Source organism: Liolophura sinensis, chromosome 11 (assembly GCF_032854445.1).
Source record: "Liolophura sinensis isolate JHLJ2023 chromosome 11, CUHK_Ljap_v2, whole genome shotgun sequence".
Lineage (NCBI taxonomy): Eukaryota > Metazoa > Mollusca > Polyplacophora > Chitonida > Chitonidae > Liolophura > Liolophura sinensis.
This window is the reverse complement of record NC_088305.1, coordinates 15,862,405-15,883,536: the sequence shown is the minus strand read 5'-3', so window position 1 is coordinate 15,883,536 and position 21,132 is coordinate 15,862,405. Positions and strand designations below refer to the sequence as shown.

The 21,132-nt window shown below is 38.1% G+C and overlaps 1 protein-coding gene across 2 annotated transcripts in view; it reads right to left on the bottom strand.

The window, feature by feature from the left end:
- Positions 1 to 1,352: 1,352 nt before the first annotated feature.
- LOC135477575 (leucine-rich repeat flightless-interacting protein 2-like) overlaps positions 1,353 to 21,132 on the bottom strand; it is a 47,448-nt gene continuing 27,668 nt past the window's right edge. Inside the window, exons 8-13 of one of the 2 annotated variants that reach the window (XM_064757722.1) lie at positions 16,819 to 16,914; positions 9,904 to 9,953; positions 9,077 to 9,200; positions 8,139 to 8,218; positions 7,227 to 7,331; positions 1,353 to 6,709 (exon numbers count right to left, since the gene is read on the bottom strand). In XM_064757722.1, coding sequence (XP_064613792.1) covers positions 6,599 to 6,709; positions 7,227 to 7,331; positions 8,139 to 8,218; positions 9,077 to 9,200; positions 9,904 to 9,953; positions 16,819 to 16,914 — 566 coding nt within the window. In that variant the 3' untranslated portion in view covers positions 1,353 to 6,598. The remainder of the gene's footprint in view (positions 6,710 to 7,226; positions 7,332 to 8,138; positions 8,219 to 9,076; positions 9,201 to 9,903; positions 9,954 to 16,818; positions 16,915 to 21,132) is intronic. The other variant, XM_064757723.1, reaches the window with a different exon arrangement.

Here is a 21,132-nt window from a genome sequence, read left to right as displayed (position 1 = left end):
GGTGTTTGGAGCAGCAAGACTTGCTTTCTGACAGAAAGCTTCAGAAATGCATTGTAACAAAGACTGACCTGGTATATTTATATGTCAACGAAGATATCAAGCCTGTTTGAGCATTTCTGCGTCTTTATTTTATAGGTTCCAGTCAATGTATACAGTAAACCCATTTTGTGAAGTTGTACTGCTGACAGTTCTAACATAGTCGCTTCTTCAAAATTGTCCGAGTTAGGCGTTCCCACGACATAAGAGTCTACTGCTGGGTGACCTCATTATGAGGTACTAGGTAAGCTACCTACTTATTATAACGCGACAGCTGATGGGAACTCACGGGAATCCCAAAGTCATATGACCGGCAGAACGGGCTACGTAGTGCTGTCTTACTTCTGCCAGGTTTCAGTGTGGCTCTACTGCTTGGTATGTTAGTACATCGTCACATCAGTTGAGCCACACACGTGCGGCTACAACAACAGCAGCCAATCAACCGGTTTGTCCAAAATGTTGGAGGGATATACCGCGCTCTCTCATAATATTCTTGCTAATAAGCTATGTCAAACTACAAAAACATAGACTTACTGTCAATTAGCTTCAAGCCGCTACAGGGTGAACATTCTGCTGGTGTGTGTAGTCGCATTTCATCATACTACTTACAGCGTATATGTCGCTCTCTACCGTTCCCTATACATCACTGCCACCACTAGTCAAGCTTGACCTTTGGAGCCTGTGAGAAGCGCGTATGCTTGTTTAGACTTAACCTCATCACGTGTGTCCTCCAACTATTTATTCAGCATTCATCAATAAAACTGTTTTGAGCCCAAACCTCAAAGTTGGAATGAATGAAATGCTAATGGTTTAACGCCGTATTTAACAATTTTTCAGTCATATCACGAGGAGTCACTAGGTGAGTGTACATGACTGTGTCTTAGGGGCTCCGTGGCTCAGTCGGTTAGCGAGCTAGCGCAGCGTAATGATCTAGGAGCCTCTCACCAGTGTGGTCGCTGTGAGTTGCTCATGCTGGCTTCCTCTCCGTCCGTAAGTGGGAAGGTTTGCCAGCAATCTGCGGATGGTCGTGGGTTTTCCACGGGTTGTGCCCGGTTTCCTCCCACCACAATGCTGGCTGCCGCCGTGAAATATTCTTGAGTACGGCGTAAAACACCAATCAAATAAATAAACTGTGTCTTCTTGTGGCAGGGCGAGTCCATGCCGCCACTGAAGCATCATGCCTAAGACACCAGACATGACACCCCACCCATGTGAAGTTTCGATTCTCAGATATGAACTGGTCATACCATTCTTTTGGAAGTGGTCCATGCCCAAAAGACAAAAGCATACAAGAAAACAAGAGCAAGTTACCTTCATTGTATATGAAAGACAATTTGTTTATTTTATCGGTCATTGAAAACGAGCAGCCCATCGCACGATATCGCCAAGAAAATATAGAATTACACATGTGCGACATCATACCGAACTACAGTGGTTTTAATAATACTACGCCTACAAGCTATTTAAACGAGAGGTGGAGGGGTGGGGGGGACTCTTGTATGTCAAGGTCTGCAAGAGCTAATAATTGCGGGTAACTCTTGAACCCTCGGCATGAATATTCATTTGTACTAATACAGACACTCGGTCCCGGGGTGGGGGGCATATGCTGGGAACATAACATTGGATTCATCCCTTACATAACATATAATGGAATGGAACGATTGATATTAAATTAGTATTACAGGGGCCACGTCAAGCACAATTCATATATAAGTGGCCATGGCTTTGGCAAAGTCATGGCCACGTGGACATCTCAAACAAGGGAAGCTGATGTAAGACATGTCAGTATTTGTAAATTAACGAAATACTTTATACAATCTCTTGAGATATCAACCGCTCTTCAAACAGGCAGCCAAAAAATTTTTTTTACCGAGCATCTTTTCAGAACTTCAATTTCTAAGCACGAGCATAGTTGTGCTAAACATTTGCAATTTGAAAATCTCCAGCATTATACGAAGACAAATCAAGACGTATTCAACACTGAGCTAACTAACAGACATGCATTTCCCAGAAAACTGATCAATCAATGTTCTTTTTCTTGTTGGAAGCAATATATCAACATGGATACAAGCTTTTCAGTCAAAGAACATTCTATCTGCAAAAGTTCAATTTAAAAAAAAACTTTTTTGGTAATTTTGGCGTATGAAGATATGGATCTAGCAAAAACCATGCATTAAAATGTGTTTATCATTTTGGAAGACACATAATGGAATGGCCAATGCATGCAGCCTACAGCCATATCGTCCATCGGAATTTCAATGATGACAATAATGGCCAATAAACGATGATGGGCGATGTGAACGTAGAATAATACCACTTACGTAACGGCAATGTGCTCGGCAGATTTCCAAAGTGCTTTCGCACAGAATTCTAACTTTTAATTATAGGAAATCGCCATCTTTTTAAATCAGTTGACCTTGAAAGCACCATGATCGATTACCGGCCCATTAACATTTTCCGAACACTCAAAAACAAAAGAGAAGAAACTTGGTAATACTGTCTACAGTTCCTTATAGCTGGATTAACACGGGTGTTTAGCTACATTTAATACAAGTATATCTACCTGTATGTCTTCAAGATAAATGGTCGTGAATTATAATATACGTGTCACTGACAAACATGTTAAAGACGGTAAAGTCTGTAAAAACGGTACATTGGGACTGTGGTCGTTATCGGATTAGGTGGCAAATACAACAACGGTGGATCGAAACCATTCTTCCGGTTCTTAGATAAACGACAAGAACAATATGTTGTCGTGCCGTGAATCGAACTTTAAAAAATCCGCACATCTACGTAGCGAGAACAATGGGATACTAGCAGAAGTCCGAAGTAGGACGTATTAAGTCTTTTCAGTGACGCTGAACATTCCACTGCAGCGTCAACAGCGCGACGTCACCGTGGGTAGGCCAAAGACGTCACAGATGACACCGCGGCACGTAACATGTTTTGCGTAAAGCAACAAAAGACTTGTGACGTACAAGTCCCATGCCACACTAATGGCACCTGTTCTGAAGGGAAAATCTGCCGGTGCCCCATCAGCACGCGGATGTTTGACTTGTCTCCCTAATTTAGAAAATCACGTCAGCAAAGTAACTCACCAACCAATCTGCAGCAAGGATTAATGTTAGCAAGCATCAAAATCATTGTGTCTTTATACAACAAATATTTACCAGCGGAAGTTAAATGAAGGCCACAAATAAACCAGGTCCTGATTACCGTTTTCATCTATCGGTAACACGCCAAAGGGCAAATGGAAAATTAGCCCCAAGCTAAACTGGGCATTCGTACGGTAACGCCCAGCTTCGGTCGTATAGACTTCCACGTAATCTCACTAAAAAAAACCGACACGAACCCTGTCTTATTTTTGCTATCCACCGATTCCCTAAAACCTACAAAAAATAATATGTCAAAGCCAGCATTGGTAAACCAACTTTCAACAGTAATCCAGCTGTTTAACATTCCAAATCGGACAACTCAAATCAACGTATGCCATGTTTGGAAATTTTTTCTTCAACTTCGGGAAAGGGGATGGGTTGCAAAACTTTTATCCTACCCAATATTCACTTCCAGAATAGCATGCCCTATGAACAGAATGTTGGGTGGGATAAAATTTTCGTGGCCCATCACCTTGACCGAAGATGAAAAAAAAAAATCCCAACATAGCCGACGTTGTTTTGAAATGTCCGATTCGAAGGTTTAAACAGCTGGATTACTGCTGAAAGATGGTTTACCAATGCTGGCTTTGACATGCTACATTTTCGGCGTTTTATCGAATTGGTGGATAGCAAAAATAGGTATGGTTCGAGCCAGTTTTTTGAGTGAAATTTTCCGCTTGAAAGTCTGTATGACCGAAGCTGGGGGTTACGGTCGGGACGTTAAACTTTGGGCCAATCGAAAATGAGCCGAAGTGGGGAAAAAGAATATTTTCGTCCAAAAATATTAAAATTGCAGTTAAGACTTAGTCGCAACAAAATCACAAGCTCTCATTCGACCTGAATGTCAAAAACGTAAAACTATCTTCACAAAATATATGCGTACTACAAGCCTTTATTCGGACCTCGGATATGCCACAAACTGCTTACACATTTACAATACGTAAAATCTCCTGTCGGTGCGATTCACTTAGTGAGCGCTGTCTTTCGGACGCGCTTTACTATAACTTATAACTTATTAGGGACAATGAACGTAGAAAAACTACCCTGTAGAAAATGTCTTTTCTTGTCGCAAACTGTATGCCTATTAAATTAAAGGCCATAACGCCTTCAAATCGTCCGTTTTCTCTGGACACATCAAACGTGGCAACAATACAGTCTTTTCGATCTCCAAGGTCAGGAAAAACAAGCGCAAATTTACACAGTTTTTGTGTTGTCTTGCACTAAGGGCCCAGGTAAAGTGAATTGGGTGTATCAGTCTGGTAAGACGAATTCACGTTGAGAAGCGTCATTTCGCATTACATGAACTACTCCCTGTGAACCGCCAATGCTAAAAAATAGGATGACAAAAAGCTTGACTGACCAACCAACCGCCTGTGCGATATGTTCAGTGTAGCCTGACGCTGAGGTCCGTGCCTTCAACATACGGCCTGACAGTGTAGGCTAAAACACAACAAAAATAAGTTCCACAAAAACAAAAGGCGTGCCTTTTTAGCTGAATGACATAAGTCATCAGCCAACAAAATGTTCTCGATATAACAGTTTCCAGAGGGCATCAAAACAAAGTGATGTTGAGCGATAAGATTACAAATGAAGCACTCGTTAAAATGTGTGTAACTTACGCCGTCCCCACGCTCCCAGAAATCTTCAAATTTTGTTATTTAGGCAATATTGCTTCTAATCCGAAACAAATCTGCAACAGTCAAAAACGCATTTGAAGAAGTACAATGTAGTTAATACCTGTACTTTCCCAAGGGTGCACTTGAAAACTGGCTACCAGTACATTATTTTTTGCAACATTGAGTAAAAAGTCACACAGCTCCCACTAATTTACCGGGCACTACAATCTGGGCATGGGTATCTAGTCCAGTGGCCCATGGGCTGGCGACAGTGTTCATCAGTAAAAATACGTCCCGTCAGTAAGATATAATCCAACATAAAGCTTGTTCAACACAAGACTTAAGCACATCGAGTAACTTCAGCTTTTTCATCAAAAGACTTCGTCATCAGAATGTTGCACAATGGTTCCAAGCTGGAACTCTTCAGTAATAAAAGACATCCTTTCAAAAGTTCTGTATCTGAAATATTCTTGAGTATGCCATAAAACTGACTTCGGCAATATTTTATGTAATTCATCAGAATACTATCCCATGGGTATGAATATATAATACATTCATAACAAAATTGTATCTTTTGTTTCACAACTTCGAACCAGCTGTGCCGCCTATTAATTCATGCCAAAGATGCCTCAACAGTGTTATTTCTATGTTTAGTGAAGAGTTTCAACTTCGACAATCCATTTTGTATACGAATGTTTCCAGTTCTTTATGCTTTCAAAAAAGTTTACATTTAATGTTTAAAGAATTAATTCTGCTTTCACGACCAAAAAGAACAAAAAAAAAAAAACAAAACAAAAAAAAAAACGAGCCATGTCTCACATTAGCTCAACACAACTCAACATACAATGATACAAAATTACATGCAAAATGTTTACATCTGAGGATGTGAAGGAAAACATTACAACACGACTGTACATAGCTGGTTAAAAGATATGTACACAATTGTACAAACGCAATAGACCAAGAGGCTCAAGAGATTTACACACAATTCAAGACAAAGAGCCCAATAACAAACGGATTGAAAAAGCCGCTGTTTTAAACTAATTGCCATCAAATTCAATGCAATAATCACTAAAATTGCTCTGATCTATCCCAGAGGTCTTCATCAAAATTCTGCCCAACTCCTCTGAAATTTACGCGCTGATTAATCCAGACCTCCATAAGAGTTTATACGCAGATGGCAAATTTCATTCTAACTTTTCAACAACTGCATCAACAAAAGGTCTGTAAATTTTATTACAAAGAGTAAATATTTTAGACAGGCCTTTTCAATGTTTAGCAAAGCTCTTGGTCTTGAATTGTTACATATTCATGTGAGGTTTGCACAAAGAATTTCTTCGAGCATATTGCAAACAGGTTACTTGTATATGACTCACAAGAAGCAGTATTGGGCAAGGCCTTCAAGAAGATGACTTCAAATTGTCATCACTAACTGGTTAAGACATAAGTCTGCGTACCCCCTCCATGAAGGTCTGCCCGATTTTCTCACAAACATGATAGCACACCATGCCTCAAAAATTCACACAGGCCAGCAGTTTCACTACTTAAATAACAGTATTTGTAAACAAAAAAAGTTGATGCCCTTGCTTGTGGAGCTCTTCAGCCAGCAACTCTGTAAAGGCCTCTTCCTTTGTCAGATAATCAGTACAAGGTAACCAAGACCTTATAACAATTTTGATCAGAGAGAACTTCTACAGGAGAGTTTCTGGAGCACCATGTCACCTAATAATGGATCGTCTAATCACAGACGATGACAGGAATTCTGGGATAGGATTGTCAAACGCCAAGTTTTTATTGTCCCACAATGGCAGCAAGTCTATCTTGTTTCAGCCTTTCCATTCTCTTTTGTAGATGCAAATTTCGGTTCTGCAATTCTTCTATTTGGTTTTGGGCTTCTCTCATCTGAATCAAAGACGACAACTTATCAGTGAAATATTAAAGGTACCAACTTTCTCGGGCAATTCTGGTTCTTTTAAAAAAAAAAAAAAAAAACATTAACCAAACTCATTTTCTCCTTAAACATCATAGGTTCAGTAGTGTACATTTAGCTGGATGGGTATGAAAGTGTGAAAAATGTGTTAGAGGCTAGACACTGGAGCTTTTTGGCATATAACATCATTAACTGGTCAACTCAAATTTTTTGTACTTATGAAGAATAGTTCAAATGACTGCCATTCACGAAATCCAGACTCGGACCTGCTAATATTTATAGTGTTGAAGTGACTCTAAAGTATGAAAATTATAAATTTTAGTAACTTCAGTACTGATCTGGGTTAATCCAAACAAAAATTAGACAGAATTTGCAATGAGGGATTTTTTTTATCCCCAAAACTTCTTTTTCTTTATCTTAACTCAATCAATGATGGTGTGACAGCAATTTGTAACTGAGCACCCACAAAATACTTGTCACCACACTCACCTCTCTCTGCATCTTCCTCTTCTCTTGTTTCATCTCATCCTCCATTTTTTCTGACGCCTCTGCAGACTGACGATATCGCTTCACTTGGGTATCTAACCGACTTACCTAAAAGCAACAACACAACACCTTTCATGGGCAAATCTGTATACTGGCCAGCACATACAAACCTCACAAGACAATCAAAACCTCACTAGGCACGTATGTTTATGCTGTATGCTGTAAAGGAATATTTTACTGATACCACGACAACCAACATTATGGTGGGAGTAAATCGGGCTCTGGGAAACTCACGGCCATCCGCAATTTGCTGATTGACCTTCCCTCATACGACTGGAGAGGAAGCCAGCATGAGATGGACCACAGTGACGAAAGGCTCCAAGAACCCTGCACTGACAAGTTAACCACCAGGCCACAGAGGCCCAAAACTCAAATTCTTCAATTTCTTATAAATGTACTAGCATTTACTTGTACTTCACGAGGTGTGCTTTTCAGCACAGTGATTCTATAATGATATTTAATAAAAAAAATATTAAAATAATAATTCCAAGTATTCTTTGACACTTTCTTCGATTGCTTGTAGGGGTTAACATTGCTTTCAACGACTGTTTTATCATATCATGGCTCTCTGTAGTATGCTAGACCCAGTGCCAACACATTTATAGTGCTGCCTCACTAAAATGCGATGCCAAAAACATTTCTTTTTACATCAATATAGTCACTAAGTATGTATTCTGCCTTCTTATATCAATACAGTAACCAAGTACTTACACTCCCTTCATGCATCAATGCCGTACTTACACTGCCCTCTTACATGAATAGAGTAACTAAGTACTTACACTCCCTTCGTGCATCAATAGAGTAACTAAGTACTTACACTCCCTTCGTGCATCAATAGCGTAACTAAGTACTTACACTGCCTTCTAATGTAGCAATATCCTGTTCAGCTTTCTGAAGTTTTAGTTTGTATTCATGAATTTGTTTACTAGCTTCTCCTACAAAAATAAACAACCAGTTTCAGTTAAAACACACGAAGAAACCACTACACTAGACAACATCCACAAAGTCTTTTCAATATGACTAAAGAAACTTTCATTTTCCTACAGCATTCCCTGGATATAGAGACTGGATAAAAGTTATCTTCCACAAGCAAGCCACTGACAGGTGTACAGCCTGACATTAGATCAGAGTGGATTGCTTAATATTTAAGTTTGTCCAGCATCTATTTCTTGTCGTCTTTACTGTAATGATATTTTTCCTGTCCACTGATTTTCTCTTCTCTCTCTCCTTTGATCTCTGACCATTGTTTTGCTAGGCTGTGGAATTCACTTTTATTAACAATTTAACATGTATGCTCAATGAAGCTTCCACTGAACAACTTTGGTATTTACTTCAATAGCACTCAACAATTTTTTAACGAGGAGTCATCAGGTGTGTGTACATATACTTCGTCTTCTTGTGGCAGGGTGAGTTCATGACCCCACAGTGCTACTGAAGTATCATGCTGAAGACACTAGACATGACACCTCACCCATTCACATTATACTGACACTGGGCCAACCAGCCCTGTTTCCTTGCTCTAACCTCTCAGTGCTGAGCACCAAGCAAGGCAGCATCAAGTACCCTTTTTTAAAGTCTCTGGAATGACCACACTCAGGGCTCCATCCCGGGTCTCCCAACTCGAGGTAGACGCTCTAGCCATTAGGCCACTGGGGTGGTCCACACTTCAATAGAATACTATTTACACATGTGTAGCTGAATGCAACTGCAATTTTTGGACACACTGTGGTTAGATTGTACAGCGGCCATGGGATTGAAGTGAGAAATCTCTATGTTGAGTCCAAGGGACTTACTTTGGACTTCATACAGCTGCATTTCTGGCCCATTTATCTGTGCAACACTGGGAGTGTGACTGAACTTCTCTGACAACTGACTCTTAGCTCGTTCCTCTTCCAGCTCTTCCTTCAGTTTCTTAACCTATCAGAAAATGAACAGATTCAATCACGGGTATAGTGGAAAATAAAATGATAAACACCTTTAATACAGGAACCACATGAGCTGTACAATGCTTATTTGTTTACCTGATTAGAGTTTTACACTGTGCTGTAGAGCATTTCACTGATATGACAGTGGCCAGAATTACAGTGGAATTAAAACGAGCAGAGCCTGGTAGAAACCCATGACCATCCGCAAGTTAATAACCATAGCACACCCGATGGCTTGTATGATACAAATATTTAGCTTCTCGGTTTATTCCTGTCTGAAGCAGGGATGTAACGAACGCCTCGTGTCCAGGCAACCAAAAAGCAAGCATCTTAACTATACATTCATGACCAGAACTGCTTTCCTGGCACAATTCCTTAGAAAAACTTTGTACATTTCTTTATCAGAACAACATAATCAAAGAATTTTATCCATATGAATGTGTGGATGAATTACAGTTCCCATATTGAACACCCTCTTTTAGATGCCTGACAAAAATTCCTGACCTAAAGCTGGATATTAACTAGCTAGATAGCAAACAACCCCATTGGTTAGGACTAGACAGAACAACATTCTGGTCAAAAAGGGCAACAGAGGGTCTGATAGAAAACTCAGCCCAACTTGCATGTTACTAATCACTAGACAGAACTATTGTAATAATTTGAAAATAATATAATGAAGGCTTAAAATGTCTTACCTGGTCTTCTAACCGCAATTTTTCTTCTGCAAATTTTTTAAGTCTATCATCTGAGGAACCAAAATAAGATGAGAAATCAGAGAGCGGCCCCAATGGCATTGCCTAACAATATCTGCAGTATGAAGATATTAATCATTATGACTAAAGGAATTTACCTAACCCGTTAATACAGTTAGTCGAGGACTACAGGTACATACAGATGATTTCTGATGCCCCGAGTTAATTGTTATGACCATGAGCACGATTTCTTTATGCATTAGTTGGGTTATGAGAGATTTTACAAACAGTAAATGGGATGATATTTCCTAATGTTAATCGTCATGGAGGACGTGCTTCACATGCTACACAAACAGTTATAATAACACAATGTCACACACACATCACTCACTCGCTATCTGCTGATTTCAGACAACACCTTTTCATCACAGCAGCTGCATACTGTATATTCCATGTGGCACACACAGGTTTTCAGCACATCACTTCAAAACATCAGTTACCATGAACACAGTTCCATATTAACTCTATTCACCCACACCAGGTCATTGATGGTACCCCAGTTTGTACCACGAAGCATGGGTATACCCGGTCATTCACCACACTTCTACATCAAATTCAGAATCACACATGTGAACAGCCCACACCAAAAGTGCTACAAAAATACCCCACACTAAGTCTAAATGCCACAAAATGATGTTTAAATGCTCCACACTAAAGTGTAAATACCACACAATGAAGTGTATAAAATGCCCCTGGATATAAGTGTGATTACCACACCATGAAGTGTATAAAATGCCCCTATACAACTGTGATTACCACACCATGAAGTGTATAAAATGCCCCTAATACAAGTGTGATTACCACACAATGAAGTGTATAAAATGCCCTTAATACAAGTGTGATTACCACACAATGAAGTGTATAAAATGCCCCTATACAAGTGTGATTACCACACAATGAAGTGTATAAAATGCCCCTATACAAGTGTGATTACCACACCATGAAGTGTATAAAATGCCCTTAATACAAGTGTGATTACCACACAATGAAGTGTATAAAATGCCCCTGGATATAAGTGTGATTACCACACAATGAAGTGTATAAAATGCCCCTAATACAAGTGTGATTACCACACAATGAAGTGTATAAAATGCCCCTATACAAGTGTGATTACCACACAATGAAGTGTATAAAATGCCAAGTATATAAGTGTGATTACCACATGAAAAATTTACTAATCAGTTGCAGCATTAACCCACATCATTAACGTTTCATGCACAGGAGAAATACCACACTTATCATAATGGGCACAATATTCAATTAAAGTTACAAACGTGTGTCAGGACGTTTATTTATTATTGCCCTAGTAAAGTACACCTTTACTTAGAACAGGTGAGCTCAAACCGTGATATTGTGCTGGACCTATAGGTAAATACTATACTGTATGACACTGTACTGAACTATACTGTATGATACTGTACTGAACTATACTGTATGACACTGTACTGAACTATACTGTATGACACTGTACTGAACTATACTGTATGACACTGTACTGAACTATACTGTATGACACTGTACTGAACTATACTGTATGACACTGTACTGATGTACAAATTAACACAACATAGGGGCGGCTTTAAAATTAACTCCAGCATGGAAAGCACCAGGACACCCTTGAAGTAATATTTTCACAGGGTAATATCTCGTAATGTAATTTTGTAGAACTAGTCACAGTCTTCTGACATCTTACTGCCATACTGCCAAGTCCCTGGTAAGATTCTCTGAACTTTGGAAGAGTGTATTACCAAAAGGGACTTCCACCCCGCTACCCCCACAAGCTTCCAGCCTGATGATTTCAATCTGAAGGGCATTAATCTGTTTTTTTTCCACCTGTACAATGTCAAAAGAGGACAAAACTTTGATGAAATCATTACACCATGTCCTGTATGCGTACATAACATGCTTTCTAACAAAAAAAAAAATCCACAGGAGCTGGATTTAAACAGACAAGCTCTTAAGTGAAAGGAGAAGGAAAGCAACACTAATGCCTTGTATGTGTAAATATGATGAAGAACATGTAGCATTGCCAGAGAAGCAAGAACAAAAGGCATGGCGTAATTTTTGCTCCTGTGCATGTAACACTACGATGCATCTGGCCATGTCTCACCCACCACACCTGGGCATGTTTAGGCCATGTCTCACCTGCCAGACCTGGGCATGTTTAGGCCATGTCTCACCCGCCACACCTGGGCATGTTTAGGCCATGTCTCACCCGCCACACCTGGGCATGTTTAGGCCATGTCTCACCTGCCAGACCTGGGCATGTTTAGGCCATGTCTCACCTGCCAGACCTGGGCATGTTTAGGCCATGTCTCACCCGCCACACCTGGGCATGTTTAGGCCATGTCTCACCCGCCACACCTGGGCATGTTTAGGCCATGTCTCACCCGCCACACCTGGGCATGTTTAGGCCATGTCTCACCCGCCACACCTATGCATGTTTAGGCCATGTCTCACCCGCCACACCTGGGCATGTTTAGGCCATGTCTCACCCGCCACACCTGGGCATGTTTAGGCCATGTCTCACCCGCCACACCTGGGCATGTTTAGGCCATGTCTCACCTGCCAGACCTGGGCATGTTTAGGCCATGTCTCACCCGCCACACCTGGGCATGTTTAGGCCATGTCTCACCTGCCAGACCTGGGAATGTTTAGGCCATGTCTCACCCGCCACACCTGGGAATGTTTAGGCCATGTCTCACCTGCCACACCTGGGAATGTTTAGGCCATGTCTCACCCATCATCTCCTCACGTGGACCTTAATCAACATTCCTCCATGAACAAACTCTAAGTGTCCACTTCAATCATGTTGTGGATATTTTAACCAAGTATTGGTGGAATCAAGGTCGAGAGTTTTGTTTTCTGAAATTACACCATGACCCCTGTGACATTGGTGTCACACAAGATTTCTGTACACAACTTACTGGCAGCGGCAGCGATGTAAAGCAAATGCAGAGAGCGACACATGATGATTTGTAAGGGGTATGTAGACAATCACTTAACACAATCTAATTACACCCAAATCTTCAATTTGGTGTTTTATGGCTCAAGAATATTTCCCACGACAGCGGTCCACATCAGGGTGAGAGCAAACTGGGCTCCCGGAAAAGTTTAGTTTGAGAAAACAAGACTAAATTTTACAAGCCTTATCATTTGAGGAAGAGATTTCACTAGAAAATGAAAACTTTAATGAAAGGAACTCCAGCTTGTTACACCCATGTCCTACGAACTTACCATATATTAACCACTGGACCATGCTAAATGGTATGGATATGTCACTGTGCTAAATGGTATGGATATGTCACTATGCTAAATGGTATGGATATGTCACTATGCTAAATGGTATGGATATGTCACTATGCTAAATGGCATGGATATGTCACCATGCTAAACGGTATGGATATGTCGCCATGCTAAATGGTATGGATATGTCACTGTGCTAAATGGTATGGATATGTCACTGTGCTAAATGGTATGGATATGTCACTATGCTAAGTGGTATGGATATGTCACTATGCTAAATGACATGGATATGTCACCATACTAAATGGTATGGATATGTCACTATGCTAAATCGTATGGGTATGTCACTATCCGAAATGGTATGGATATGATAACCACACTGCATTTCTTTCTTTTCTGTTTGCTTTTGTCATTTTTTTTCACACAAAAAGCAGTAAGCATGGTAAAAAGAAACTTGAAAAGCAGAAACTGTGTAGAAGTTAAAATAAAAAAAAAAAACAGTATGCTTTCTTGAAGTCAAAAAGAGAGGTTACTGTCAATGCTTCTAGCAAGACCACCAGAAAAATGAGCAGACCTTTTCCTGTCTGACAAGCAAGTTTCTGTGATACCCTAAATCCTCAAGAAATTCGACCCATAAAATATATCAGATCCAATTTGAAGACATAATTTATTGTATTTCACCTGAAGTTTGGTAGGTAAAACTACACTTTCAGAAACACAAAGATCTTAAAATGATATTTTTGATGCCAACACTTAAGTCTTTCTGACAAGAAATCAATCAATCATGCACATGCATCAAACATGTCTGTGGTCGAATTTTCTGTTGATTTAGGGTATCAGTGGAGCTTACTACAAGCCAATGTGCAACCAAAGATTTTCCAAATTAATTCTGCTTTGTGCCAAGCGTTTGGCTTCCACCAAACTGTTCGTGTTTTTGCATAATGATACCCACTCAGCCCATGCTTGCGAGTGATTTGCATGGATAAAGCTAAAATGTGAAATCATGGCAGATAGAGGACAGACAGAGCCAGTTGACATCATGATCATGTAATGGCCTACAACCATGAGTGAATGACTGAAAAATGTGATGTTATTGCAAGCGGGATAACAGCATGTTACAAGTAGCTTGATGCACACGACAAACCGACACAATGCCTGCAGAGGTTAGAACTTGGAGGAAAATAAAGGAGACAGAGTAATGCTATGAAAAAATAACACGCAAAAACATTTTCTTTCTTTTCTCGTGAAGCTGATGAAATCAGAGCTTTATTAATCTTAAACGGTTACAAACCAATTAGCAGAAATATGATCAAGCAATTATTTTTTTTTTTTCAACTCTCTTTTGACGCTGAACGTGTCACTCAATTGTGCTTCAAACTACATGCAACATCTGAACAATCCCACAATGCAACAGCATTTCAAAGTTTTTCATTTGTGTCTTTAACAATGGTAGCAAAATAAAGCAAAGTACACATATATGGATACCACGGCCAATCATTAGTTTTGAAAACTATTCTTGCTACATTTTTGGCAATACTTCTTTTGCTCACAAACATTTTTTAAATGCAAACATGTGACCATGCACACTATGTAAACTTGGTAAAACATATTTTCAATTCTGATGGCTATTTAAGAATTCCCGAAGTAATTGAAATCTTTTTTCAAACTTTCAGGACATGAAAGAAATTATCTAAAGGAATAAAGAAATCACCTACCTACAGGTTACCATGGCATTTTTCCCATTGTCATTCACCCAGATTATGTGGACAATTTTCTCTTGACTTTTCTGGAGGCCATGGCTTTTTTCCTAGTCCTACTTTGTTTTTAATGGCTCAGGTTCCATCATGTGTATTTTATTTAATTTGCAAACCATACATGCACATGTTAAAAGCTGCATGTACACAACTACTGCACACACTGTTACAGTCTAGTCACAAATATCAACTAGTTAGGATTGTTAACAAGGTATGGAAAACTACAATCACATTGTATGGTAAAACACATGGCAAGAAATAGTCACATTTACAACATTTGTTCAATTAGCTTTTTGTCCAATTTTGAGAATTGGGTGGTAACAAATCTTCCCATAGTCCCTATAAAACAGTATAATGTGAATTAACTATTACACATATATGTTACTTATTGGATTCTTCATTGAAGTCCATCATAAGATAAACCTAAGCACAGTATAACATGGCAAATTTTAAATATGGATATAATTCAGTAGTCATTTTGAATTAGTTAAAACCAATATTACTGCACTTTCTGTTAAGTATTTCTGTTAAGAGAAAATAGTTTTTATCTTAAAATACTGAAAAATACATATTTCAAGTCGATTTACAATAACATTAACCACAGACTTTATAAGGCATAAGATTATGCAAAGAACCTCATTCCTGTTATAGTACAACATACCAACGCCTAAATCTCTAATTAATGCAAATGCTTATGACTAGCATTCTGTTCTTTGTTATAGTCGCTATGTTATGGGCATTCATTATATTGTTTTTCTCTCTACCTGTTCATCTACGGAAGCATTTCAGTATTAGAAATACCTAAATAGTTAAACGAACAGTTTGTAGATTTGTAGAGTACAACATAGATGTGCTATTTTGAACTACTCTGACCCGGATGCATGTAGTAATGCACAAGATTTAAAACAGCACTAATGTTCATATCCAGAAAAATGATATTCTCTTATAGTCTGTCAGGAAAATATCAAATTATAGTAGAAACTTTAGTCCTCATTCTACTGAGCCCAAAAATATTTAAATAATTTTAAGTAATTACTGGACTCTTCCAAAATCACAAAATATCTTTAATAGTAATAATTTCAATCTATATCATATTTAGAGAGCATTAAGGCTCTTTGAAGACCTTTTGTTGTTAGATATTTGGGAAATATCATTGTAATCACACAAGGCAGAAGTGACCATTAAGCCATTTGTCTATTTGTCAAAGAATTAAAATCTGCCTATAGTTTGAGTTCTCATATTACACTGCAGCGGAAGGGTGGAATATCTGAGGATTCAAAGCAGGTGTGGACGTGTCTAAAACTAACATGATATCTGTGTACACAGAAATATGGCGGTCCAAACAATAATGAGAAACTTAAACATAGCAAACTTCAGCACCCAACAATACTAGCAAAACATATAAAGATTATCTGAAGCGTACAACAAACATTTGCTTAAAACGGCATTAAAACCTTTTCCACAGAAATGAATGAAGGAGTTAAAACATATAGAGGGGGAAAATGAAAGTAAAAAATTGAAAACCAAAATTTTCCATATCAAGTACTGAAACCTTTACCTATGAAAAGAATTGGGGGGAGGGGAGAAAATAAAGTAGTCGACTAAACTGAAGACAAAACAAATTAAGAAAAAGTATGATTCACATTGCATACTTTTACATACACATGATACGGGGACATGCAAAACAACCCCACAATCATGTAGAACGAACGCAACAAAGGGAGCTAACTCAGTCAGTCACACCTCACATGCTTGTGGAGGTACATGTACGTAACAGCAGCAGAACTACCCTGCCCAGCATAACAATGCCATCAAATATTCCTACAAGCAGGCAGAAAAACCAACCATAAAAAAGTACCATTTGTGCCGAGTGATCTACCATCAACTTTATCCATTCCACAACCTTCAACTTTGACCTTACCGTAGCCTTTCTTGCGAGTTTTTAAGATAACACCTATAAAAATATGCACTTTTAAGACAAGGGTTTGGAGAAAAGGGCCACAAACTACATGTACATCCAAACTTGGGTAACAGGGACATTGGCATTAGGAATGAAACTAAACAATTGTAATCCTTCAGTTAAATCTATATGGCAATGTCGAAAAAGATTCTATTTCTAATAGTTTCCAACTGTTTAACATAAGAATTTTCAGGTACAAATGTGCCAAACTGAAACTCAAATTGCTATATTATCTCCTTACAAGATTATAATAGTGTGATTTTGGAACAAGAGTACTGAATATTACTGGTTCAAAACCAGGCTCCATCTATGAAAATTTGTGTGTAATTATTAATTACATGTGCATTTCTTCCATCAGTAGTTTAAGGATATTTATGTTCACACCGTTGTACTTTTATAACTGAAGGCATAAAAACATACTAGTTCCAAATAAAATAAAGCATAATGATTGGCAGGTGGGAGGGCAGGGGTGAAGGTGTTATTTTTCAGTTAACATTTCCCCAATAGTTATGGGAAATTTGAAAAAGGGCTATATCCAGGGATGAGTAAAGCACACCCCTAGCTTAGACAAAAACAAGTATTTACAAGAAGAACAATATAACATTAGCACTAACAGCAAATAATTAGGGACAAGAAGAACGTGTAAAGAAATATACATAGTCATAGGGCTCATGTAGATATAGTTTACTTTTGCGGGAAAACAGTCTGACATTTAAGACATTTTTTAATAGCAGTAGAAAAATATTGTGGAATGTTAGCAAAATATACATGGATAAACAATAACGATTACACACATTTAGTAGACAGACTGAAAGCAAAATGGGTAATTAATGAGTAAAGCGTTTCTATGGCAACAATACCAAGTTTTTTTTTATACATACATATAAAAGAAGAAGAAATCGTCACACTATTTAACATGTTTAAGAATCACTCAAGGACAATCTTAAACTATCATTCATGTAATCCTGTTTCTTAACAGTCCCTGTGCAAAAGAAGAATCCTGTTCCCTCCAGCACCCCCTCATGAACTAATGTTTGGACACACACCTGTAATACACGCAGGGCTTTATGTACACTATCATTAACCATACCATTAACATATGAACCAATTCCTTTCGTTGTAAAAACAACTACCTGCCTTTTTTCTTTTCTTTTCTGAAGTGATGAGGAACGGTGAGAATTAACACCTTAAATATACACCTCAGACACATCTCAAAATTTGACCAGCGACACCTCAATACTACACCTCTTTAGAGTAAAGTTTATGACTTCAGACGTTTTACTTCCGAAGCCTTACTTAGCCTAGTCACCAAGAACAAACATATTTTATCCAAGTGCTCTGTAACTCTAGGGTTTATAGAAGTATTGTTCCATGCAAACAAGCTACTCTGTTACATTGCTGAAGTCACAAGTCAGTACTCATGCTAAACTTACCATCCCACTTGTCTACAACAGACTTCCTTTGAACTTCACACCAAAATATTATTTTCCACTTAATTTTTTATTCCCTATATATTTTTATACTACCAGTGTCCACTCCATCCAAGCAGTGTAACAAACACCTGGCACTTGTGGATACATGAATTATGTCCCTTTACCAATCCCTTGGCTTTGCACGCCCACTACCTCCTGGGAAGCCTTAGCTGTATACGTGTACAATGTACACTTACTATAAATTCAGAACCATGTTAGCCTTCATGTATGTTTAACTTCCAAAATATATGCAAATAATAAGGCTTTTTGGTCTCGTATTATGCTTTTACATGTAATGTATAAATAAATCCTAAAGTCTGCCCACTACATATAGATGTATACACAAAATTTATTATTCATTATTATTATTAATTAACTTATTAATAGTTAATATACGCCCACATGTAAAATAAGTCCTCTAAATCCAATTTATCCCAGTGATTACAACAACAACAAAAAAAGTTTTATATTATATTTTCAGTACATTCCTATAATATTCTCTCTTTTTGTTGCAATGTTTTTGTACTCCTTTTTTTTAGTCCATGCTACAATATGCTAAAATGTTTTTTACCTGGTTAATACAAATCTTTCTAACTAAAAAGCTACATGTATCTATGTCTATAAAAGTCATATAAACAATGATGGTAGAGCTGATGATACTGTAGGTAATTTTGTTTGAGACAGATTATCTGTTCACAAGTGCTAATACAATTAGTCAGTAAATCTCATACCCTACCACTATGTACTTGGACATGTGTTTAATTCCCAACATCTTTAGCAGTTTTCATTCCATATTTCATGACAATATACAAATATTTTCCACCACCAGGTTAAATTAGATAATTCAGGGCCACCATGTGGTATGAAATTCATATCACCAATTAAACTACATGTAATTTAATTAGATTTACTGAACAGTAAGTTTTTGCATCAAGACAAATCAGGCCTAAAACAAATTTCAGGATCTCACCTTAGTCTGTTTTTTTTTTCTTTTCTAGAAAGGACACATGGCAAGACTGAGACAAACATACTGAGTATATATTCATATCTGACCTCTCCCAAACCAAAAGATATATCCACATCTGACCTCTCCTAAACCAAAGATATATCCATATCTGACCTCTCCTAAACCAAAGATATATCCATATCTGACCTCTCCTAAACCAAAAGACATATCCACATCTGACCTCTCCTAAACCAAAAGATATATTCATATCTGACCTTTCCCAAACCAAATGATATATCCACATCTGAATTCTCCTAAACCAAAAGACATATCCACATCTGACCCCTCCCAAACCAAAAGATATATTCATATCTGATCTCTCCCAAACCAAAAGATATATCCACATCTGACCTCTCCTAAACCAAAAGATATATCCATATCTGACCTCTCTCAAACCCAATGATATATCCACATCTGAATTCTCCTAAACCAAAAGACATATCCACATCTGACCCCTCCCAAACCAAAAGACATATCCACATCTGACCTCTCCTAAACCAAAAGATATATCCACATCTGACCTCTCCTAAACCAAAAGATATATCCACATCTCTCCTAAACCAAAAGACATATCCACATCTGACCTCTCCCAAACCAAAAGATATATCCACATCTGACCTCTCCTAAACCAAAAGATATATCCACATCTGACCTCTCCTAAACCAAAAGATATATCCACATCTGACCTCTCCTAAACCAAAAGACATATCCACATCTGACCTCTCCTAAACCAAAAGATATATCCACATCTGACCTTTCCCAAACCAAAAGATGTATCCACAAATATAAATATCTTCCAAAAATACGTCGAGATCTCGTTCAAAATGAAAAGTAAATCCCCCACAAAATTACTTACATCAAGCAAAAGCTTTCAAATATCTCAAAATATGCACTGCACTGTATTTTTCCTGATGTACACAACATGCAAACTTTGTCTTTCCATCCATATAATGTTCAGTGGGGTTTTGTTTGGGATGTAGTCTACAGGGATATGAAGTGTCCTTGCTTTTCGCTAGCTACAGCTGAAGTGTACTGATATTTGCAACTGCTGTTGTTTGATATGTATTAAGTAATAATAATAACAACAATAATAAAAAGAAAAAAAAAAGGACATAACCCTCTCAGACTGTCAAGCTTTAGAGCATATAGCAGATTCAATCTCATAAACACAGGCCACTGCCTCAAATTGTTTAGATCAATTTGACAAAATATGTCAGAAGTGTCATGATAAAATGGCAATTCTTCACAACCCAAATGTTTCATATTGATTTTTCTAATCTGTGTGTGCTCAAGAGGGAGACAATTTGTGTGTGCTAGAGTTATTTCCCTTGTGTTAGCGTTTCACTGATCTTGCCTCGTGTTGTTATTTTCAAACTGCATATCATACATGCACATATGTAAGCCTGTGTTGTCAATGAGTCATGATCCAAAGCAAAAACATTTAGTGCCTTGATTTACTACTAGGCTGTGTCTTTCTTGGTCCCTAACTTCAAATGTTTCATATTAATATATGCCTGGTCGCATTTTGCTTTTATCTCGAAACATTTATGGCAAAAAAAAAAAAAAAAAAAAAAAATTGGCGTTTAAGTCACAAAAACAGGCAAGATTCTGCATTGGGTTTGTAAAGAGCCTAGCCTAAAATACACATGTGTTCATAATCAACATTTTAAGCCTAGAGATTTTTAAGGTGAATCCTTGTACCCAGAACGATAAGGACAAAAAACAGCCTGATTA